This window comes from Danio aesculapii, chromosome 13, assembly GCF_903798145.1.
Source record: "Danio aesculapii chromosome 13, fDanAes4.1, whole genome shotgun sequence".
NCBI classification, from domain to species: Eukaryota; Metazoa; Chordata; class Actinopteri; order Cypriniformes; family Danionidae; genus Danio; species Danio aesculapii.
In genome coordinates, this window is record NC_079447.1 from 17,407,247 (window position 1) to 17,432,829 (window position 25,583).

The following is a 25,583-nucleotide window of genomic DNA, read 5'->3' on the forward strand; positions in this document are numbered from 1 at the left end:
TTTTTGGGGAAAAAAGAAGACACTGGACAAGAGTGAGTCTTCGTAGTGTGCATGTGTTCTTTATTGCATACAGTTTAATACCCACACATTGAATGGGTGTATAGCTTGCACAAGTGCTTTGAATTTTGTTTGTACTAATTAGTTTTTCCGCAGTGTAAACACTGAACCATGCTGTAATTTCATATTCGAAGACAGAACAAGAACAACAATAAACTACTGAATACAGTAAAAAACATTTCATGCTCACATTGATTATCTTTACATAACATATATATATATATATATAATTATTTTTTTTTTATCTCTCATAACTTTGAGATAAAAAGGTTACAATGGACACAATAGAATCTTCATAGTGTGCATGTATTCTTTCATGCTAGCAAAAAGTTTATACTTAGACTGTGTGCAAGTACACTAAAGTAAGAGTGAAAAAACAAAGTATGCTTTGGGGTTTACATGCAGTGTACGCATATCCTACCATCCTCGTAACTAGTCTACTTTAGACTTTCAAGCTTTGGTCTGTTGTAGTTCATGGTTTACTGGTGGGTCTTTTTCTCTCTTCCTCTTTGCTTGAAAGTCTTTGTTGTCATATTGATCACATGGGAACCTAGTTTCACACACTAGTCATTTCATAAACTGGTTCTGTAAACAAATGTGTTTCAGGGAAATTAAGAAAGAAAGGGAAAGTGCAGCAGGTGTAATGTACGATATGTTTGATATCTATATATATATAGATGAGAGAGAGATATTTCACAATTATTCCCCCAAAATTGCAAGTAACATTAAATTAAACATGACATATTGAAGTGGAAAGAATAAATACTGTTAAAGCAATAAAAATACAGTTTTTCTTGGAAAAACTCGACTTGCATGATTCTACATGGACCTAAAAGCTACTAGAACTTCCAAGATTGGTTTACACTTTTCAAGTAAACTAAAACATTCCATACCAACCATTTTTTTTGCATTTGTTTTCACTTACTATAGTAAACTGAGAAGGGAAACCGTAAGTATTGTTCAAATTAAAATGAGGGTATTGTAGTTCATTTGGTCAACACATGCTAGTTCATATTAGTTCAACCAGCAGAACAAGCTGTTTTTCCCTATGAAAATACTTGTATTACATTTGCAAATAAGAATATTACAGTAAAATGTAAGCTATGCCCTGGTGGAAAATGTGTCTCAGCTGTTTTGAAACATTAAAAACAGCTATACATTTATTAATGTTATCCGACTATTCTATATACCTAAAGTGAAAGATTGACAAATACAGCATGTAGGTTTGTATGTAAACTGTATGAAATGTTTTTGATCTTAAAGGCTTTGTTACTTGTGTGGTTTGCCCAGCTGTTAAATGTTGAGTATGTATTTCAGTAGTGGGTAATGTGTTCAGACATTAAGTCATTTCTGTTCAGACAGTGTGATTTAGTAGCGTAATCCCTTCAAGTCATCATTTTGGGAAACTGGTTTTCAGTGTTCACCGACATCTTTGTTTTAGTGCTGATAACAAATATAACACCGCTTTAATAATAGTTTCTTAATTGTCTCTTCTTAATTTAACTTCTAAATCTTCATTTTGGTTTATGTTTTGTGTCAGGCCAGAGATGAGATGGGCTTTATTAATAATAATTTGTTTTGTACTGTTTTCTGAGGTCCATTTGTAATGTTATTAGGATTTTTACATAGAAAAAACAGATATCAGTATATTTCAGACAATCGATAATAGCAGACAAAGCAATAGTGACCCCATGATAAATTTGTCACACTGGTCTGGAGCATCACATTATCAATTAAGTTCATCCACATGCATTCTGGGAAGGCGGAGCAAAGATATAGCACTGCGCAGCAAAAACTCAAAAAACCTACTAATTAAACACCACGCTATATTTTATTAACAAAGTTGAGCAACATTTAAAATGTTTTCAGAGTCATTTTTCAAAAGGTTCATTTTAGACATGACTTCATGCATTTGTAAAGAAAGCGAGAGAGAAAATAAAATGTTCATTTAAATTGTCAAAAAAACATAATAATAGAAAAAAAAGCGTGTTCAGGGAAAACATCCCATCTGTAAAAAACATTACTGGCACAGAGTAGCCTACTGTACATCTGAGCATTTCAGTTCAGTGCTGAAACTGCAAAGTGCTTTTAGTGTCCAGAAAAGCACTGTGCATATAAATGTAACAAATGAATTATTATAATCTAACAAAGTGAACGTTGATCATCTCTGTAGAGGAGTTTAGCCACACTATATGTTAGGGATGAAGGAGGTTAATTATTTTGCGCAAACCACTGTTCTGGATATACTTTATCCCGCTTATTACATGGCTACTAATCACAAAACATAACAATTAGACACAAAACATTGTTCTGAGCTGTAATAGTTAAATTTTTTAATTAAATACAAAGCTGAGTCACAAGATGGCGCAGTCAAAAATCCAAGCTGACAGAAATGAAACCTGTTGAATAAAGCATAGACTAACTTACATATTCATATACGAGATGGCACCAAGCAGTCAAAAACGGTTACACTGGAGCATACACTTACTTGTGTATTATTTAGTCTAAAACTAACCTACATATTATTCATATACAAGACTGCTAAAATATAGATTTGGACATATTCACTGATGGTTAAGGTGATCAGAAGTTCCCGGGTGAGCCTGTGTTATTTAGCAGATGTTGTCTTGGAATAACATACCTTGAAATGTCATGACTGACCAATCAGAATCGAGTATTCCAAACAGCTGTGTAATAACATACAATAAAGCTTCACATTCCTCAACTGCCTTCATTAAAAGCTGTTTCAGGGTGTTTTTATGGTACATTAAGCTCTTCAAAAGACGATTCTGATTTCTCTGTTCATGACCGCTATAATTTAATTAACTAAAAATATATATTTTTTTCTAGATATCCATATATTATAATGCATACGTGTTCTTAAAGTAATCTAGCCCTAAAATGTTAGCCTTATGATTATCACCAAGTCACGAGTTTTCCATGCTGAAATTTCAACACACTGGAAAGATAAAATTTGGCCTCAACTTGAGGTCACTCGCTTTTTGTCCACTGAAGTGTTTACTTTAAAGTGTGCACTGTTTGCAGTACAGTTGCGCTGGAGCTTGGGGTCAGAATCAGGCCTGTGTGCTTGGGAATTGTGTTGTTTGTTTTCTTATGTGCTTCTGTGAGTTGAGTAGAGCGTGAATGCGAAGCTCCACATAGGTTGTAATACCAGACAAAGCTTTGTGAAAACACACCTCAACCCCACCCGTTTACTAAAGCGTGAATCCACTCAAACACACACACATGCAGAACAGACTACAGCTTTCATAATGATCGATATGGTGTAATACCACAAAAAATAAACAGCTTTTATGTGATCCTCCTGAGGGTGCGGTCTCTGATTGTGCTACAAAAGGCAGGAGGATGGATGATTTAAAGCCTTCGCACTCACACTAATTAGACTGAAGTTACGCAGGCAGCATGTAGACCATCACAACACTAATTACGCACTAGGGTTTTAACTTTCAAAGTGTTTCCAAGTGTGTGGTGTGATCATTCTGGCTTCTTGTGATTGACGCTTTGTCTTATTTTTAAGGATGTGTCGGTAATAAAAAAAACAGTAAATCCAGTGTGTTTGGTAACTTGATAAGGTTATCTTGTGCTGCTCCCTTTTGTGATATGGAGATGACGTTTAGTGAATTGATTAGATTAGTTTGTCTTTGTAAATTGCAGAAATCAATTTGGTGTGTTGTGACTTTTTGTGCGTTATTGCTTTATTAGCTTTGACACTTGATAATAGTGACAGTTGATAATAATGATTAGATTACAACTATAAAAATTAAGTATATGTTTTTTGGCGAAAAAAAAGCTGAAGTGAAAATGTCTAGAAATCACTTTGATGTATTGTGACCTGACCTTTTTTTACGGTATTGCTTTTATTAGCTTGTTAACTTTTTTAACATAATAATAATAATAATAATAATTATTATTATTATTATTATTATTATTATTGGATTACAACTATAAAAAGTCATTACTGCAAGGAAAATAGTATTGAACACGTCACATTTTTTCTCAGTAAACATATTTCCAAAGGTGCTGTTGACTTGAAATTTTCCACTGATCCATATATGCAAGAAAACCAAATCTAATTAATTTACAAAGTAAGCGTAATAAAATGAAATTACATCTGGAAAAAAGTATTGAACACATTAAAAAAAGGTGTAAAAAAGCAGTGAAAGCCCAGACAGCAGCTGAAATCTCACAGTAGTTATTCAGCAACCCCTTTGCCCTTCATCAGTGTAAATTAATATTAGCTGCTTCAGTCCAACATCTACATTAGCAGGAGGATGAAGATGAAACCAGAGTGGACATTTCAGCAAGACAATGATCCAAAACACAGCCAAGGAAACTCTCAAATGCTTTTAGAGAAATAAAACCAAGCGGTAGAATGGCCCAACCAATCACCTGACTTGAATCCAATAGAAAATACAAAGTAAAGATCAGATTTGATAGGCGAGATCCACAGAATCATCAAGATTTTTACACTCTGTTGAAGCAATTCATGTGACTTAACTCTCCATAAGAGAGGCTTCTTTAAGCTGTGATCATCAAAAAACCTTTAAATAAAGTATTAAATATACATTTCACTAGTTCAGTACTTCTCTCCTTGTCATTTCATTGTTTTGGTCAATTTTTTTTCTGATGTTTTTTTTTTTTTTTTTTTTTTTTTTTTTTTTTTTTTTGTGGTGTTTGGATTTTGAAAATCTGGTTTAATTCCATGTCAACAGCTCCTTTAGAAATATTATTACCAGGGAAAAAACATGCATGTTCATTACTTATTTTCCCCGCTGTATATATTTTTGGGGGGAATTGCTACAATAATATGCACTTTACCTTTCATAAGATTGTGTATAGTTAAAATTTAGTTTCAAATATTCCCAATTTTGTTTCTAAAATGTTGTTACTTTTCAGCAGTCATTTCTCCAATCTTTCCCACATGATCCTTCAGATAGCATTAAAATATGCTAATTTCATGCTCAAGAAACATTTTCAATGAAGTTGAAATCATTATTTTTTTGTGGAAAGAGTGTTACCATTTTCTCCTTTTTTTTTTTTTTTTTTTTTTTTTTTTTTTTGGATTAACCAACGCAATCTCATCCGGAACTTTCGTTTGTGGCTATTTTGTATGATTTTCCCTATAAATATCATTTCTACTTTTTAATACAATTTGCTCATCTGCCAAAGCTGGTTGGGTTTAGGGGTGGGGATTGGGGGTATGGCTTTAAAAAACATTTGTGGGCTGGATAAAAAGATCAAAAGAACGGCATTAAAGAAGCAGGAATTAGGGATGCACGATATTGAAAAAAATCTGACATATCGATTATTTGTTTTGCTGCAATTATATATTGCAATATGAATGTAATTAGCTCAATTTGGAAAGATTTCGTTCATTTAGATTGACTGGGATGATCAAGACTTTCTCTATGCAATGCATCTACATAAATTACAAACAAAAATAAATAAATAAACAGTGCTTTATGGTTTTCTGGGGAGTCTAACAGTATTCAAGTACAGAAATTGAACAATCGGATGTAAAATATCATGGTCATCATTGTTTGATGATGATGATGATGATGATGATGATGATGATGATGATAATACTAATAATAATCATCATCATCATAAAATAATATATTATTATAAATATTATAATAAAAAATCTTTATTTAATCTTCAACAAATCTAATCCTGCGATTTGTAATTATTGCAGATACACACATTGTGATATCCATGTTATTACACTCTAGGAGGAACAGTTCATATAATTATACAGTTTCTTTCTTTCTATTGTTTATTTATTTTTGGTAAGTTAACATGAAGCACATATGCCTGTAAACATAATTTCTGCCTAGACATATCAGTTTGGTTAACAACATATATATTTTTCAAGTTTACAGTCTGAGCAATAGTAATTCTTTCTTCAGCAAGCATATTTAATAAGAGGGACACAGCTACTGAAAATACATACATAATATTGTGTTTTGCTTCCTGTATCCCAGACCTTGCAACGTCAAAACTTCCTGTGGGATGTTGCTGGTTCAGTCTGAACAAAAGCCTGTTACCTTAAACCCATTTCCCATGAAATGTTCCACTGACCCCCACACACACACACACACACACACACACACACACACACACACGTTTTTCACAGTTTTGCCGTCTCCTTTGGAAGCTACATGTTTGCCCGAGGTTACCCACAATCTTGACCCTTCCCTTGACTTTCCTTTTCGGCTGATGATGAGAAATGCCAGTCATTCCGCAACACCCTTTCAAACACGCTGCCTGTGAATGTTTGCGAGACGAAGACGGACAGAGTTTATGTGTGTGTTTGTTTATTGTTGCGTGTGGGCGTGTTTCTGCAGAATTCCATACCTTCCTGAGCTTTGCCCTGGAGATTCTAAAACAATGAACAGGTGTGAAGTTGGGAAACTGGTTCTGTTCTCGGCTTTTTCTCTGTTTCCAGTGCCTGTGAGCTAGACTAATTCATGCTGATTTTCTTTCTAAATATAATGTTTGAAGCCTCCTACAAAAATGACTAATTTGACTTTTGATTACATCCATCGTCCATATTTGGATTGGTATGTGCTTGTAGCCCCTTCGAGCTTGGTGTGGATTTGAAATCTGTTTCAGCTTGCTTCTTTCATAGCAGTTTTTTTTCTTGTGGTTTCATGTACTGACACCAGCAGAATTTTGACTATGTGCTAGATCTGACTTCAAATTGGACTTAAACAATATTTTTTGTAGTTATTTTTTTATTTGCAGCTGCAAATAAAAAGAGACTATTTAGAGAAATATTCCCCCTTGTGTCGCATCGATACTGGTTATAAATTGATTTTTAAGTAAAAGTTAAATTTAGTCTTAAGCAATAAAACCGGTGGCCAGGTGTATGAAACGACAGAATAGCATGACATGGTAATTACAACAAGTGTTGACAGAAGTAGAAAGATCTGTCTAGTGACAATCTGCAATTTAGAGAACACAGAAGCAACTGCTAATTCTCATAATAACCAGCACAATTTTCCAAAACACTTCACCATTTTTTTGTTTATGATTTAACATTTTTACATTTTTGCAAACATATCAAACAAATAATAATAGAAAAAATTTTAAATACTAAATTAATAAAAAAATAAAATAAAACAAACCCAATTACAAAAATAATGCAGGGCAGAGGTCTAAGTTTATGCAACATTCTCAGTGTTACAATTGGCTCTATGCACAGCTAGAGTTTTAAAGCCAACAATAAACTTCCAGTGAAAGCTTAATGTGACTTTTCAATTTCACAAGGTTGTTTTTACAGCTTCGATTTTGTAATGTAATTATAAAACATTCAGTTAAATAGACTTAAGCATTCATTTAGTTGTTCAAGCATAAAACGAGATAAAAGACCATTGTAACCACTAGCGCTATCAGTAGCAACAGGCTAGCGCAGAAATTTTGTTGAAAATATTGGGGTAAAATAAACTGTCATATTTTAATGACATGGCAGGGGGAAATCGATTTTAATGTGCTTCTTGCCCCGTCTGAGACCCACTTCATATTGTATATCTAACAGGCAGTGAAGATCGCTGATTTTTATAGAAATCAGATCTTAAACATGACAATTTTGTAATGGAAAGACAGGTCACCAGAAGCCCTTGGGCTGCCTGGCTGAAAATTAAAAGTCTGTGTGCATATAGCCCATTCGAGTAATGAAAGATTACAAACTGTATTATGCATTATTATTGTCAAGCAGTAGCGAGGGGGATCAATCTAGATCCAGCTGGAGAGTTTAAACACAAGAAAAAAGGGCTTCAAATTTGAATAAATGTTCTGTTATGTCTTTGAAGGGATTATCTAATCTTCTCTAGTTTCACAAAATCCAAAACATCTTTCAGCCACTGTACATGCGAGGGTGGCTGGGGGCTTTTCCAGTTTAATAAAATTACACACCTAGTAAGCAAAGTAAGAAAGGCCACAAAGTTTAAAAAGTAAGTGGGTAATGTATAATCATCAGTCATCACACCAAACAGACCCATAATAGGTGATGGTGCTATATCTATAGAAGTAATGGCTGAAGGAGGGAGAAATGCTCTTCATTTATTTTCTTTTAGTCCCTAGTCCCTTTATTAACCCTTTAGGCCACAGCGGAATGAACTGCCAACTTATCCAGCATATGTTTTATGCAGCGGATGCCCTTCCAGCTGCAACCCATCACTGGGAAACATCCATACACTCTCATTTACACACTTACACTACAAACAATTTAACAATCCAATTCACCTATAGTGCATGTCTTTGGACTGTGGCGGAAACCGGAGCACTCAAAGGAAACCCACGCGAACACTGGGAGAACATGCAAACTCCACACAAAAATGCCAACTGACCCAGCCGAGGCTCTAAAGAGCGACCTTCTTGCTGTAAGGCAAATGTGCTACCATCTGTGCCACTGTGACGTCCAGAGAGAAATACTAAACCCCAAAATAAAGTCCAGAGCTGCTTCCCAAGTTTCTTGGTCTATTTCAATATTAAGGTCCGCAGACCAGCTAGTGCGGACACAGTTAGCTGGAAAAGACTGTAAATTGGCAAAATACTGATTCACTTAACCATTTTTTACCAAAAAAAGTAAAATGTCATGGTATTTATTTTTTTATGAAATCATCTTCTGGCATTCTAATGAACATGAATGCTCTCTGCAACTGTTACAGCATCACAAGTGTAGAATGCAAAAATGTGATTTTATTTTTTGAGAATAAAATAATGGCACTAAAATCATTAAATTCTCTATACCACAAACTTAAATAAAGCATGTTGAATGTTCATTCAGGTTGTCACCTCACAAAAAATGTAACATCTAAACGTAAACCCTCGACAAATGCTCAGAAACCACAGAATGTAAAATACAAGGCAATTAAGATTAATATCACAGTTGTGACTGAATTTTTAGATTTAATGCAAGCTTACGTTTTACAATTCAGAGGATTCCTCCAAGTTTTTTTCTAAACTTGCAAGTTTTTAATTAATTTCCTTAGGATTGTAAAGTTATTGACACTTATATTTTTCCAACAGAGTTAAAATCTCACAGTACTGATAAAAAGTGAAGGAAAAAACAAAAAAAAACCTTAATCTACACTGTCAAAAAAGCATTTAGTTGACTTAATTTAATAATTCTGCAAATTTATTTTTATTTATTTATTTTTTTTTTTAAGTCAACATCCATGCACATCCACACACTACAACCAGTTTAGTTTATTCAATTCACCTGTACCGCATGTCTTCGCGCTGTGGGGGAAACCAAAGCACCAGGAGGAAAGCCTCGCCAACATGGGGAGAACATGCAAACTCCTCTTAGAAATACCAAGTGACCCAGCTGGGACTCGAACCAGCTGTGAGGTGACAGTGCTAACCACTGAGCCACCGTGTCACCCATAACAGTGTACTTAATCTAAAATTTGTGAAGGAAAAAATCAGAATTTGGAGACGCTGCAGAGCCATTTGAGCTCCAGCGAGGGGGAGCTTGAGCTCTCGCTCCTCCTCCTGTAAGCTGTTTTATTGCGTACACCCACCCCACCCCTAACCCCAACCCCCAGTGACATCACTCGTAGAAGTGGTGCAAGGAAGGAGGAGCTGGAGCTCAGGTCTGCCCAAGTGGCTCTGCAGTGAGCACCACTTGAGAATTTCCACATATAAAGTAAACCCAGAATTGAATTTTGATCAGATCTGTTAATATCACACAGTTTCTCTCACAATTCAGAGAATCAGAACTTAGATGCAAGGGGAAGTGTTGTGAAATAACAAATTGTGACATATTTACCTTTCTAATAGTTTGAAACGATGTGTTTGATTCTAAACAAATCCTTAAAATTACTGAGAAAATACAGGCAGCTAATCACCAATTTTTGTACCATAATTTACATGACAAACCCAGAACAAAACACATTTCAAACAACAAAAAAAGTCTAAATAAAAGTCAACAGTAAACATAAAATGGAGCAGAAATCAAGGTCTGGGAAACGGGAAACACCTGTGAATCATGTTCATTTTTACAGTGTTGTTAATTTTTTGGCATATTATCTTTAAATCGTGACAGTAGTTTAAGCCAAAAGAGGCTTTACACTTACACAAGCTTTCAGCAAATCTGTGCAAACATCCTCATTAAAGATACACTGATTAAAACTAAACCACCAGACACGCAAAACTCACTTCATGGGCTTTAATCCGAACAATTTGGTGTTTTTCATTACACTAGCTGAAACAGGAATGGATTTTTTTAGGAGTTTTATCCAGACATTTTACTGAAATATTACACTCTTGGTTTAAGCAGCAATTCCATTACAGCAGAAATAGTAAATATATTATGTTACTGTTACATGATCTAGGTGTGTCACACTTGGGCCCTTTCTGAAAATCATCCAAAATCGAAACACTGCTCGTATGATTAAAAAAAAGCCTGTAATCAGTCAAGTCACATTTCAAAGAGTTTAGTATTAGCTTTAGATGAGGGAGGTTTGCCTCGGTTAACCTTTACCTGCATCATGAATGGATTCTGCCTCGGGGACAAACAGTTTTCCAAAGGAGATTAAGTTTTTCATACATCTCACGTCGTCGGCAGCAGCGTGTTTTCATTTCATTGCTCGTATTAACAGGTTACAGACTCTTTGCTGCATGTTTAAGCAGTGTGATGCTGAAACACAGATCTCAACTTTCCAACCACTTGTACATTGATCAAAAAAGCTGACGCATTCAGCATGTTCAGTGGCACTTTTCACGTCTTTTGCAGTATTTTGAAGTCCTTTGTGAAGCAACACAAAATACGTAGTGAATTAATCACTGATTGTTTGATAAAAGATGTTTGTGAAGAATTGTGCAAGTTAGTACAGGTCAGAGACTACACAAACAACACTTTCTGTTGGGTAAGTCTGACTGAATGCTGACTGTTGAAGCGGTTTTTGTTCACACTTTTGAGTTTGAGTTGTGTGCCATGTATCATTTGGATGCAAATGTTGTGAACCTCTTTCTTTTGCAAATTAGACTTCGAGTTGTTCTGACTCCTGCTGATCATTTGATCCTTTTTAACTTTTATCAAGGACAATGGTCAGTGTGGTCAACGTCGCAGTGACAGGGGCAATCTAGTCTGTTAATGATCAGCAGATATTGATGCCAGAACAGATTTTTTTTAAATCACACTAAAAAATTCTATATATATATATACAATTAAAGTCAGAATTATTAGCCCCCCCTGTTTATTTTTCCCCAATTTCTGTTTAATGAGAGCAGATTATTTTCAACACATTTCTAAACATAATAGTTTTAATAACTCTTTTCTAATAACTGATTTATTTTATCTTTGCCATGATGACAGTAAATAATATTTGACTAGATATTTTTCAAGACCCTTCTATACAGCTTAAAGTGACATTTTAAAGGATTAAGTAGGTTAATTAGGTTAACTAGGCAGGTTGGGGTAATTAGTCAAGTTATTGTATAATGATGGTTTGTTCTGTAGACAATTGAAAAAATATATAGCTTAAAGGGGCTAATGATTTTGACCTTAAAATGGCTATTAAAAAATTAAAAACTGCTTTTATTCTAGCCGAAATAAAACAAATAAGACTTTCACCAGAAGAAAAAATATTATCAGACACACTGTGAAAATTTCCTTGCTCTGTTAAACATCATTTGGGAAATATTAAAAATAAATAAATAAAATAAAAAGGGGGCTAATAATTCTGACCAACCGCATATACACTCTCAGAAATAAAGGTATGAAAGCTGTCACTGGGGCAGTACCTTTTCAAAAGGAACATAATTGTAGCTAAAAGGTCCATATTGGTACCTCAAAGGTACATTTTTAGATGCATTTGGGTATTAATATGTGCCTCAAGGTTCCACTGTGGACTCTATAGGTATAAATATATGTATCTTTTGAAAAGGTACTGCCCCAGTGACCGCTCCTGTACCTTTATTTCTAAGAGTGTATACTGAAAAGGGTCATTGCTTGTTTTTTATAGCTTCATTTACATATCAAACCCAAACAATATAATAATTTAGACCACTAAAGATGGCAATAAAAGTCACTTTTTTTTTACTTCTCAACATCAGAAGTCATTTGAGCAGAGGTCAAGGTCCAATAATGCAGCTCACAAGTGTAAGTAAAAGGAAAACGCCAATGAATCCCAAGCAGGAAACCTTTAATTATCAGATATTTTATACACTGTAAAAAAAAAAATCCCAGAATTTCACAAGTTACTGTAATTTTCACAGTAAATTACATTAGTATCACTTTACAGGATATAATTTTGTAATATAATTTAATATAATAATGAAATAATTGTAATATAAATTTTTGTATTCAGAATTTATCGTGAAATTAAGGCCGTCATCATGATTACAGCAAACTACTGTAAAAAGGGCTTTTTCTTTTGCATGTTAGTTATAGGAATTCCAACATTATTTTATTCAACAGAAATTGATACACGTGACCTTTTGTACAGTCACTTTTTTTATATTTAGAAATATTTGAAGAATTATTGTTATTATGAATTCCAGTAATTTACTGTGAGTTAACATGCAGTACCTTACTGTGAAAGTAATGCAATTATTAGCCTGTAATTTACTGTAAATTTAAAGGTGAATATTTTACAGCAGACAGGTATTATATTTTATAGATGGATTGATGGATGGATGGATGGATGGATGGATGGATAGATGGATCTATATTGGTAGTTTATAATACCTTCTGTTGCTTCTGATGTAAGAATCTGGTTTAAAAACAGCTGACATTTGTTCATTAAAAGCAATGCATGTATTATATTATGTTAAGTAAGTGCTGCCCCCTTCTGTCTAAGCTCCACACAGCAGTCAGTGATATTCAGGGCAGGGCTGTGCTGATCTCCTGCCAGAAAACGCACATCGCCTGTGGGATCCAGCAGTCACTGAGAACGACACCGTGTGTGTTTACACTGCTAATCACTCTCCATCCAGCACATTGTGTTCCACCTTCTTCCTCTTTCTTCTTGCCTCTTCACCTTTGACTTTACTTCACTGCTGTAAAAAGCTTTATTAAATGTATACTCTGAAGGACAGCAGCAGCAGAAGTCTCTCACTCAGGCAAACTCAAGGTTTCTTTCAGACGGCTGAGATAAGATGAGCTTTTTCTGTTGTTTTGTTTGTGAGTCACAGGCTTTGCTATTGATAGAGAGTGATCATAACCATAATAAAACATGCGGTTTTAAGTTCAAGCTGTTCATGGAGTTTTATCCTGTTCGAATCTCATTGCAGCTGTTCTGACATCTGCCCTTAACACGTCCAGACTTGTCAGAGTCTCTTATTCTGCACTGATTTTTTTTTTAATTGGCTTTCTGAGAAGGTTATCAGCGTCTCTGAACATCTGAGAATGCATTCAAAGATGATTTTAGGTCATTGTGCAGATTGTGGAACACAATACTTGTACATGTACATATGCAAACACACACACTGGGTATTTACCATTCAATTACAGCTTTGATATTAAATTTATGTTGCTAATGCGAGGTCTAAAGTTCATAAATGCAGAATATGAGACTGCAGATTTATTAGAGAGTTTACCCAAACCTGAAAATCTGCTGTTAATTCCATCCCAGGCTCATTTACAATTCGTGTCTCAGCTTACATTTTTGCGAAATGTAAAATATGTTGCAACCAGTATGTTTCCTTGTACCTTTCAGATGACAGATCCACTAGAGGGCACTTTGTAATTGCAAAGCTGAAAAATGTTACTTATGGCCCTTTTTCCACTGAGTGTTATGGTACGGTTTGGTTCGGTATGCTTTTATGGCTGTTTCCACTGTCAAAACCGTACAACAAACCATACAGCACCACCTTTTGGAAGGGTACCTAGCACCACAAATGGGTACCAACAGGCAGAGCAAGATGCGCAGCTGAACGATATTGGTTTACAGAGATGCATCACTCACTCGTGCAACAAGCCAGGAGAATGAAAACAAAGGAACCGCCATTGTTAAAAACACAGCTGAGACATTACACCATAATAATATATACATAATGAGCCATGGTTGACCCAAGCTTAAACAAACCTTGTTGTAGTCTTGATGAACAGCCACAAAGCCAAGATGAAGAGAAAAACTACCCTGTGCCCTGTAGTTGTTTACAAGGCCGTCTAAAGTGTGAGCGGTTTGTTTTCTTATGTGCATTTGCAACACGTCTATATTTGAAATAACGAAGAACTTATGCTGATGATTATAACGTGCGCTTGATTATTGAAGTGCTTCTAACACCTGATCCTGTCAGAAATGAACAAACGTGAGCGTGACGCACGAAAAAACAAAGGAGAAGCCTGAAAAAACGAATGAGCGAATGATTGTTACAACAACCTAAAACATTAACTAACTGCCATGTTTAAGTATTATCGTGGCCTTTTGGACTTTTATAAACTGAGAATGACGGAATCACTTCCTAACAAGAGGTTACATGTGCTGGTGAAGATGAAGGATACAGATGAGAGGTTTGCTCTGACTGTGTGTTGCGTGTTGTTTTTGAACCCAAGGACTAAATGTTTTCTGTGTGTAGTTTTTCTGTAATTGTTAACATAGCGGAGACTGTAGGGGGCTGCATGGGTTCATATATATCGCATTTATTTATTTATTTTATATAATTGCAGATGTTACAGTAGGCTATTTCGCACTGTCAGTGATCTGCAGTTATAATCAAATCATGTTCATAGAAATGTTAGTAATGAACATTTATACAGTATTTATGTGTATAAAGCATCTGTTTTGTGAGAAGTGCTTCTCGTATGATATGTGAACGATCCGTACAGCTTTACTGTAGACCTTTCCTTGAGCGAGAATGACGAAGACTGAAACTTTGTCATATACCATGCCCTCCTAAAGGGTACCATTGGTACCTGGCTTTTGGCAGTGGAAACACAAGCCTGATAATGGTGACCTGTACCGTACCGTACTGTACCACTCAGTGGAAATGGGCCATTATGGTACATTTTCTTATGTTTTAGAAACACTTCCATGTACATGTCCAAGAGAAAGCAAAGCTTGTCGTGCAGAACACCTAGTGAATGACTGACCTAACCACTACCCTAAACCCAACCAATAACGTTTTCAAAAGCAAACGTAAGAGAAAAGTGCTCTGCAACCACTGTTTAACTTGATTTTACATTGCTTTTATCTTTTTGTGTGGAATCATGCTTTACCAGACTCTAACCTGAGTGCTCTGCATCACAAGTACAACACCGGTAAAAAGTGATCAAGTGAGCACACCATGCCAGAAAAGTTGTCCATATTGAGATACTGTAGATAGGTCAGGCAAACATATTTGATTACAAAATGTAGACATCATTAAGTTGTTTTGTGGTATTTATTTGGTATTGAGCAAAGATATGCATGAAAACAATCCTTTATTCATTGATAACATGTCCCAGTAAAAACCATTAGTGTAAAAAAGAACAAAAGGTGCCATACTAACCTGTAGTGATCATTTTACCTAACGATTGGAGTCAAAGATCAGTTCTTTGGCGCTGTACCATAATACGCAGTTTATGGGTGACCAAAAAAAAAAAAATTGGCTAGATTGACTGGTGATTTTTCACTTAGCTCGCCTGACCGCAGTAACATCACCTCTCAACTGTATAACTTTTCTATACAGACAGTGATGATTCATTCTTTTTCTTTTCGGCTTAGTCCAGAGGCTCTGTTGGTCAATTTACTTCTCCTCACAGTATACAAGACTATTTTTGATCTTTCAGTAGAAGATTAAAGAACTTTTGTAGAACATTTGTAGAATTTTGGTACTTGGTAATTAATACATATAATGAAACTCAATGGTCACCACCACTTTGAGTGTCAAAAAAACCATATACCTTGAAAACAAAACTAATACCTGCGACAGCTTGAATAATGTTTGGCCAGAGGAGAAATGGTCGTGCCCAACTAAGCCTGGTTTCCTTCCAGGTTTTGTTTTTCTTCACTTTCGGCAATTGGTGAAGTTTGTTCCTCACCAATGAGCTTGAGCATCGATGAATTTACCCTTCAGTGTTTGGACTTTCAGCAGTGAAAATTAAACCACCCTAAACTGAACTTAAGCACTATAGAAATAAAGATGAATTAAATTGAAAAATTTAAAATGCTCAGTAATAATGTTCAGCTTCTTTATAAGAACAAATCATTTATTTTATTTTCCTTATGGTAGCCATTGGCCTTCATGAATCACCAAGGACCAAAGTTCGTTCATTCATTCATTCATTTTCTTTTCGGCTTAGTCACTTTAACCCGGGGTCGCCACAGCGGAATGAACCGCCTAATTATCCAGCACTTTTTTACGCAGCAGATGCCCTTCCAGCCGCAACCCATCTCTGGGAAACATCCATACACACTCATTCACACATGCGCTACGGACAATTTAGCCTTCCCAAATCACCTGTACCGCATGTCTTTGGACTGTGGGTGAAACCGGAGCACCCGGAGGAAACCCACGCGAACGCAGGGAGAACATGCAAACTCCACACAGAAACACCAACTGACCCATCCGAGGCTCGAACCAGCGACCTTCTTGCTGTGAGCCGACAGCACTACCTACTGTGCCACTGCATCGCCCAGGGCCAAAGTTAAAAATGTTTATTGTTATAGTCAAGAAAACATCACCATTTTACATGCCCTCAGGGTGAGTAAAATATATATATTTTGTGGGTGAACTCTCACTTTAATAATTGATAGATGTGCAAATGTGGAAGAATGGCTACTGTTTTGTCATTTGAACTGCTTTTATATTTAGAATGGAGAGGGACATGATTCCTCTTGTAAATATTGAAAACTGGTATCATTAATCAAGTTTGCTTGCCATTTTATAAATACTATAAGATACGAGATGATGTTAAAGGTATTTGCATCATACATAAGAATGCCGTCTCTCTCTCTCTCTCTCTCTCTCGGCTGTAACACACAGTTCCTCCGCAGTGAAAAGATGATCCTCTGTGGTTGTTCAGCTATTTAGAACAGTTTATCTGTGGTTTGGCTGTCTGCAACTAAAGACATGCATATATCAATATTGGGACAAAGAAAAAGTGCTTCACAGAGGCTCTAAAGTATATATCTTTCATTCCTTTATCTATTACTCTCACTTTCTTTGTTGTTGATTTTAATGTTTCTTAAAGATCACCCAAAAATCGTCATTTTATCATTTACTCGCACTCTGCTACTCCTAAACTGACTCTTTCTTTTGAATATATGATGGAAGATGTTTTATTAAATTCCACAAACTGGCAATCACTTCCTGAGGTGGACTTCATTTTCAACATTCTTCAAAATATCTTCTTTTGTGTTCAACTCAAACAAAACTTAAAGGTTTGTAATCATTTGAGGATGTGTAAATAATGACAGATTTTAATTTTTTCGTGAATTATCCCTTTAAAATGCAGATATTTTTTGTTTAAAAGGGCAGTGAATTTGTTAGTTTAATTTAGAAAACACATGATTGTAGGTCACACTGGTTTTCCATCATCATTTAAGTAGAATGATGAAGCCAATCACATGTGATATATGAGTAGGCGGGGCTATTTGAGCAGCATGACTTGTTTGACCTGGTTTGGAGGCATTGAGATTGACATTTGACATGAAACTTATTTTTAGCATCCTCAATGCAGACCATTGGGATCAACAAGAAATGAATTCAGTCATTTAAATGCAGTATTAAAGCGGAATAATATATAAAAGATTATAGTTTCAGAGCAGGATTTCAAATAATTGATCATTGTTGCTTTACTGTGTTGATGAAACTGTAAAATAGCTCTTGTTCTTCTGGTTGAGCAACAAGTTGTTCCCCTTAAGCAAACCTGTGACCTCATATTTCCTTTGTTCTCGTACTCCAGCTAGTGGTGAGAAAGTGTTTTGGCATTTACTCAACCTTTTTTTTCCTTGTTTCACAGAAGGAAGTTTTAGGAAGAATGTTTGAGCAAAAATAGACATGGCACCAAAAAAAATCTAATAAATGTAGTGCATATGACTGGGAAATATTTGTTTCAGACTTGTCACATAGTTCACATTCACTTATTCAAATATATATATGTATACTGTATAGACGTGCATGGCTATTTGGGTTCTGAATGAGCCAAAAAGGCTCACCAAACCTGTTTACTGTAGTAAAAGCCACTTTATATGTTAAAGTACAACTTTTGTTTCCATGTATTTAATAAATAAAACTGCCACTTTTCTAATTAAATGGCATACACATATAAAAATATTTTTAACCTACAGGCTAATTCACATCTTTCACGAACTGAATCATAATATTAAAATAGGAAATATTTTTAATACAAGACAACACATGATGTTTCTATCTCTGTCAGTGACTCTGACAGTTAAAATGAGTACATTCACTAAGGGGTTCTGTCACTGTGTTTAATACTTTCTGTGCATGACTGTGGTATAATGCCACATGCACTGTAATGTGTTTTATAATGGTAGTTCATTTTGAAATAAAAATAGTAAAATGTTCGTTAAGAGTTACATTTTCGTGGAGGAAACATCTGTGATTATGAGGTGAGCACGGAGGAAACAGTAGATTGGAAACCAAATTGCTCCTATATGACATTGGGGTACAAGTGATACAAGTGTATCCATAGCAAACAACTGCAAATAAGCATATTTTATAACAATTTATCGATAGACACACACCTTGTTCTCTCGCTCTGCACAGCTGTGGTTTGCTGATCAAATGAAAAACGAAAGTCGGGGAGGAGCCGAATTCTGTCGCCGTTTTCATATCAAATTTAAAGGATACAGAGGCGACAAGTTGGTATACAGTTTTTGAGCTAATCGGAAAGGTTTTAGGGGAGCTGAGTAGAAATATAGGGGGGGCTACAGCCCCCCTAAAATAGGCCTAGTGATGCCCATGTTATATTATCATATATTGTTTTATATTAAATGTATTTCTTGTTTTTCTCTCTCTATCCAGGCCTTAAAGAAGAGGTTGTAGGCACAGTTTCTCTTCAGCAGTTCCAAGAAAATGTGTTCGTGGAGGGTGATCGACCTAAATATGTGTTAGACCTCCACACAGAAGCCCAGCAGGGCCTGAAACTGCAGCAGCAAGAGGGTAGGAAGACTTAAATCAGTTTTTGTAAAAACACTTTCTTTTATTCTGGACCACATGCGTGTGTCTTATTGGCATACATCAGTTCATTTTACCATAAATTAGAAAGTAATGTTTGTTTTATTATATTTTTGTTTCAGATGACAGGAATGGCACAGACTTCCCTGATGACCAAAGCATGATTGTAAGCATTAGTCTATGCATCAGACAACCCTCAGTTTCTATTTAGAATGTTTTTAACTGCTTTTTTTTTTAACAATTAATTAAAAATTTGATGGTTATCCGTGTTATTTACTTTAGTCAACAGTAACTGCTCAGACTGAAGACAGCATGGCCTTCAGTGAGCTGAGAGGCTTTGAGTCTGAGAGCACAGCAGCTGATTCTGTTTCAATGCGCTCCTCCATTTCTTCACGATCAACTCGTTCAGGACTCAAACGCCAAGGTGACAAAGACACATTATTAGTAATATCCATTTTTGACATAAAATGCACCTCAGAAAGTGCTTTAATTTAATTCAAATATACAATGACAAATAAACATTTTAAATGTTTCTTATTTCCCTTTTCCAGCCTCAACATTCCGGCCTCTGAAGCCAGATAAGTCTGCAGAGAAGCCCAAAACTCGTAGAAAGCCTGTGAGAAATGTAGTAGGAATTCCTCGACACGTCCAGAAAGAACTGGGTATTTTTTACACTTTTACAGTGTCTTGCATGTCTTCTTAGGGAAAAACTAATTATGCCTAATAGTTTTTTGTTTTTGTTTCTGAAGGGCTGGACAGGGCAGCATGGATCACCACCAATGCTCTTGATTACCAACTGTCCAATGGGGATGTGATCATACCTGCCATAATAACTGCTGTGGATGGTGCATCTAGCAGCTCTGAACAAGAAAGTTTACAAGACTATCCACAGAGTAGACAGAACCTGCACATCGTTTTGGAAAACAACACAGAGGTCCCCATGGTGACAAAACCCACAGATATCCTCCAAAGATCCATGCACCAATTTGTAGATCCAGGCACTTTAGGTGTTCCAGAGAACCCAACTGGTGCAGTGATGTCCATCTCGCCCCAGGCCACATATTTGTCTAAAATCATTCCGAATGCTGTACTTCCACCATCTGTGGACGTTGTGGAACTCAGTCGCAGCCGAAGTCGGAGCAGCGTCCGAACCGTCAGCAAGAGCAGCCTGGTGTCAGCCAGCCCAGCGTCCACCCGGGCATCCTCCAGAGTCTCTTCACATCGCTCTACTACTCGTACAGACTATTCTGGCTGGAGCCACTCAGGATCGTCAGAGACGCTTGTATCTAATTCCTCTACCATCTCCAGCAGTAGCACTCCCCGTGTGGCCAGCAGAGGGAGTCAGGTTGAAAACACAAATGTTGCTGCAAAGCTGAACAACTACAGTTCCCATGTTGCTTTGAAACCTAGTCAAGTGAATGGGGACTCTACAGAGGAGGAGGACATCAGAAAAGCTGCTACTTTTACACGTAACCTATCTGTAATGAAACGTGGCAAGATGCCTCCACCTCCTCCCAACAGGTCATATTCCTTACGGAATGGCAAACGGTCATGGAAGAAATCTGATGGTCCTTCTGACTTGGATGATGTTAGCATTCCTGATGGATCACCGTACCCTTGTGTCATTACTTCATCTGAAACAAAGGTTGAGTTGGGCCCTAAAATAGGCTTATATTCTTCCAATGGAATTGTCCCGTCAAAGGAGATCCAGGCAGTCACAGAAACAAAAAATAAGGTTCAAACAAATGGTACGAGTAAACTTGCTGAACTGAGGAAAACCCTTTTGTCTGCAAAAAGTCTTCATAATGGTAACAATTCCTCTCCAGCTGTAATGGCTCTCTTGTCTTTGCTAGAGATTCCCACCCATCCCAAAGTACTGGCTCCCCCAGCTCCTCCACCAGAGACCTGGGCACACAACCAACGTTCTTTTGAATTGCTGTGTGGGCCTGGACCTGTTAACTATGCACGATGGGCCAAAAAGAGAGGTCTTAAAGTTGCAGATGAAACAGACCTAGCATTAGGCAGTTGTGCCAATGCATCGGAGCTGCAGCCAGTGATGCTAAAAGGCATGGTTGAATCCTTAACTTCAGACTCTCGTGTCGCACCATCTCAATCATCTGTCCTGGAGCATTGCCCTCCAGTGCCAGTCATCAGCCAAGCCAATCCTCCACCACCCCCTCCGGACTTTGTTCCTTTAACTCCTACTCTAGCTGCCAAAGCTATAAAAGACTTGACCACTTGGATTCCTCCACCTCCCCAGTTTCCTCCTCCAGCACCTCCAGTACCTCCAGTAAGTACAGATGCTGCAACCCCTTTCACTGTGACAAATGATAAGGACTTCCCTCCACCACCCCCACCATTTTCACCAAAGACTTTACAATCAATGCCTCAGTTACCACCAGGTATTCCACCACCACCACCACAGGCAGTTCCACCTCCACCGACACAGGCAGTTCCACCTCCACCAACACTACCGTCTGAACCGCAGAAAATCCCATCTCCTCCAAAAGAATCTGAAGCTTTGATACAGGATGTGTTGGTGACATCTGCTGTAACTTCTCAACAAATATATGTTCCTCCACTTCTGCCCCAACCCACCGATGTAAGAGCTCAACTACTCAATGTTCCTCCTCCACTACCTACTGATGTAAAGTCTCAAGTCAGCATTCCTCCTCCTCCCTCACTACCCACTGATGCAAGATTTCAACAGATCATTGTTCCTCCTCCTCCTCCACTATTTGCTGATTCAAAATCTGAAGTCATTGTTCCTCCTCCACCTCCTCTACCTGCTGATGCAAAATCTCAACAGATCATTGTACCTCCTCCTCTTCCACAACCTGCTGATGCAAAATCTCAACAGATCATAGTACCTGCTCCCCCTCCACTACCTGCTGATGCAAGATTTCAGCATGTAATTGTTTCTCCTGCTGCTCCTCCTCCTCTTCCACTATCTACTGAAGTAAAAAAGGAGGACAAATTGGAGACCATGGAAGTCGAGAAACGGACAAGCAGTCCCTCTCTAGCCAAAGAGGAATCCTCCAGTCCCATGGTCACCCAGTCTCTCCTGCAGATGGTTCGTCTCAGGTCAGTGAAGTCCAATCAGACACAGGCAGCAGATCTCGATAAACCATCACAAGCCAAACCAAAATCTGGTACCAATCAGGAGGCACCCCCAAAGCCAATTAGACGGTCTTTGATTCTGACATCACTGCCTCCTGATCTGGAATCTCAATCCAGCACAGAACCAAAAACTGAATCTCCGTCCAACACTGTACATGCAAACACAACCAATGTAACAAACACTCAGCAAGGGGTAACTAAACCAGAGCCTCAATCGAATCACATTGACCAAACAAGAGTAGAACCAACATGCTCATCAGCTACTGAACCAAGTACCACTTCAGCTCCTAAGGAATCAGAGGCTAAACATCCTTTTGCAGAACCAGACCTCAAACTCCAAACCCTCAAGGAACAAATCCAACCTTCAGTGCCTGTCACAGAATCCCTGCCAACCAAAACGGTGCCAAAAGACCAATCAGTCAGCAAGCCAATTACCCAACTTCAGGCACAAGAACCCCCAAAAACAAAAAGCATAACTGGAATACCCTCAAAGATTGTTGAACAGCCAAAAATCCAAACACCAACAATCATTGCCACTTCCACACCTCCTGTAGGATCTTCGCCAGCTAACCCCTCCATGCGTCTCCAGGATGCAATTCGTCTGAAGGCTGCCGCTATGTCTTCAAAAGACAACCAAGCAAAGATATTTGGTCTTCGGTCCCCTCCCGCAGCCACTGTACCCAACTCTCCTGCATCTACAGCCAGCTTCATCTTCTCCAAGAGCACAAAGAAGGTTGTAATAGAGACACCATCGTCCTTGGAGGTTCAGGCTGACCTGAGAAAGACTCTAGTGGCAGAGTTTGCCTCTGTCTCTGAATCAGCCAAGTCTAATGACTTACACAAGACTGCTAATAAGGTTCCTCCGCCTATTGCTAAGAAACCCAATGGTAAGGTTGAGAGCGTTGTTCAGAATTCTGCAGAGGTCCAATCTGCAGCCAAGTCAAATCATGTGCAAACAGAGACTGTACAAACTGCCGGACAGGAAGTACAGACAGAGAACCCTGAGAAACTGATAAAGGAATAAAAAAACATGCATGTATGATTTAATAACCCCTAAGTTTTATTGCAGATAATCCAGGTTTTATTTAGATATAGTCCCTCACTGCTAAAGCGATTTTGAAATGCCAAAAAAAGTCTTTATGTACAGATAGGCATATTGCACTTTTATACACTGGTTTAGTGTAACTGATTGCATGTTACTGGCTTTCGGAAAAAAATATTCTTACTTTATTTATGTCCTCAGTTGCAGACAGAAGCCATGCTGAACTGTGGAAAATCTTTATTCTGGTAGCAGAGTATAAATTGTGGTAACATAGCAGGAAAGTGCCATGCGGAAGGAGTTTGTTGATTACACATCGACAGATTTGTTAAATTTAACAGGCTTTGGTGTGATCTGGAAAATGAGAACAGTATGAAAGGTAATGAAGGGACAGAATGCAAGTTAGAAAAAATGAAAAGATGGAGTCAGATTTGGAGACATGGACAACTGATTTGGGGGTGGGAGCAAGTGATTAATCCATTTTACATGATATTTGCTAGCATGTAAAACGGAATATATAATGACATTAAAACTCCCCCTCTAGTGTCCATGGGAATGTGGTGAAGAAAGGAATCTAAGCAAGTGAAAGTAAAACAGAAAGATGAAAGCCAATATTGTGTGTGCAAGTAGGGCCAAGCAAGCATTAACCGCATAAATAAGAGTTGTATATCTGTGTAATCATTACATTTTTTTTACAGAGAAGTTCATTAGTTTACACAGTTAATGTATATCACAGACTATATACTGGACACATTAAAAGATGAATGTTTTTTTAATATATATGAAATTGTTCTTATGCACTGTTCATTTTTTTGATCGATGTGTTCCTTTGATTTCAGCAATGTCTGTCTTGAGTTATAATCTCTCTTATAAGAAGAAATGCCTTATTTACATATGTCAAAACAGATTCTCTAAAAATATTCTAAACTTCATTGTTTCATCTGATGAAAGTAAAATGTGTAAAACAAAGTTACTAAATTGTGTCATTGTGACTTTTCTTATGTGCTACATATTTTTTCTTTCTTTTTTCAGATGCTACAACATAAATACATAAAAAAAAAGAAAACCTTTCTTTACAGCCATGTGGATTGTAACCACTATATTCGGGGGGTGGTAGACTAATCAGTTCAAAAAGTTGCTGCTTTTTATTCAGACATTTAAAGAGCTTTTTTATTGCAGTGATCACAACACTGATATTTTTATTCAAGGTTATCATACTGTCAGAATCTTATACTGAGCCATGCCTAGACTAGAATAATATAGAGGTTTCTCTTCCAAATAACATCAACATCCCAAAAACATGAATTACAAACAAATGAAAGTAATGTGGACATTCTTGAACTATGAAAAATATTCAGCCCTTTTAATTTCAATTAGGTTGATATTTAGCAAAAATAAATAAATAAATAAATAAATAAATATATATATATATATATATATATATATATATATATATATATATATATACATACATACATACACTATACATATATACTGATTGGCAGGTTATACCGCCTTTTTTATTTATTTATTTTTTTTGACGATGAAGAAAACCACATAATTTTGACTACAAATCTGTCTAAAACAATTATTGATTATAGATATTTGGATTAGAAACAAGACAAAACCGAAGGAAAGCATTTTCCACATTTACAAACTGTAAATGATTCATAGTACACAGCTGTTGGCTAATAATACATTTTAAACCGTTTCCAGCACAAAAATCACAAATCAGAAAAGTTTTTTTTTTTTTTTGTGAAACTAGCTTTTAAAAAAAGCTTTTTTGGGGAAAAAAACAAACAATTTTACTTAAATATATTCAAGAAAGGATTTACAGAAACGGCGAACACATCTAAACCAGCTAAATAGCCTATGTAGTTTAGAATATTTACGGATTTTTAATCCAGATGCCCTATAGCCTAATTGCTCATATTAATCTTTTTATTTTACCTTAATGTTTTTCTGTTTGTTTTTTGTTGTTGTTTTTTTTTATATTTCTGTTTTCTTTAATTTTTCCATGGCAAAAAGTGTGTCGCCCTCCTCCCCACTTCTGCTTCAAGCAACTTCAGTGGTCAATCAGTCATATTCTGTGCATGCATCCTACAGCAGCCTGTTAACAAAATATGACACTTTTTCATTGAATGATTCATTTTCCATAATGTATCCGAAAGACCCTCTGGTGACCACGGAGCGGTTTCATTGCAATCTGACTCCCCTCCCTGAAAAACCTGTTCTGGTGAAGCTGCAATCAAATAATTTTGTAAAA

The 25,583-nt window shown here is 36.7% G+C and overlaps 1 protein-coding gene across 1 annotated transcript in view; it reads left to right on the forward strand.

Annotated features, from left to right (window-relative positions):
- si:dkey-157l19.2 (uncharacterized protein KIAA1522 homolog) overlaps positions 1-24,290 on the forward strand; it is a 44,833-nt gene extending 20,543 nt beyond the window's left edge. Inside the window, exons 3-7 of the mRNA XM_056470460.1 lie at positions 19,006-19,143; positions 19,281-19,324; positions 19,441-19,582; positions 19,710-19,820; positions 19,908-24,290. Coding sequence (XP_056326435.1) covers positions 19,006-19,143; positions 19,281-19,324; positions 19,441-19,582; positions 19,710-19,820; positions 19,908-23,302 — 3,830 coding nt within the window. The 3' untranslated portion in view covers positions 23,303-24,290. The remainder of the gene's footprint in view (positions 1-19,005; positions 19,144-19,280; positions 19,325-19,440; positions 19,583-19,709; positions 19,821-19,907) is intronic.
- The last annotated feature ends 1,293 nt before the right edge of the window (positions 24,291-25,583 follow it).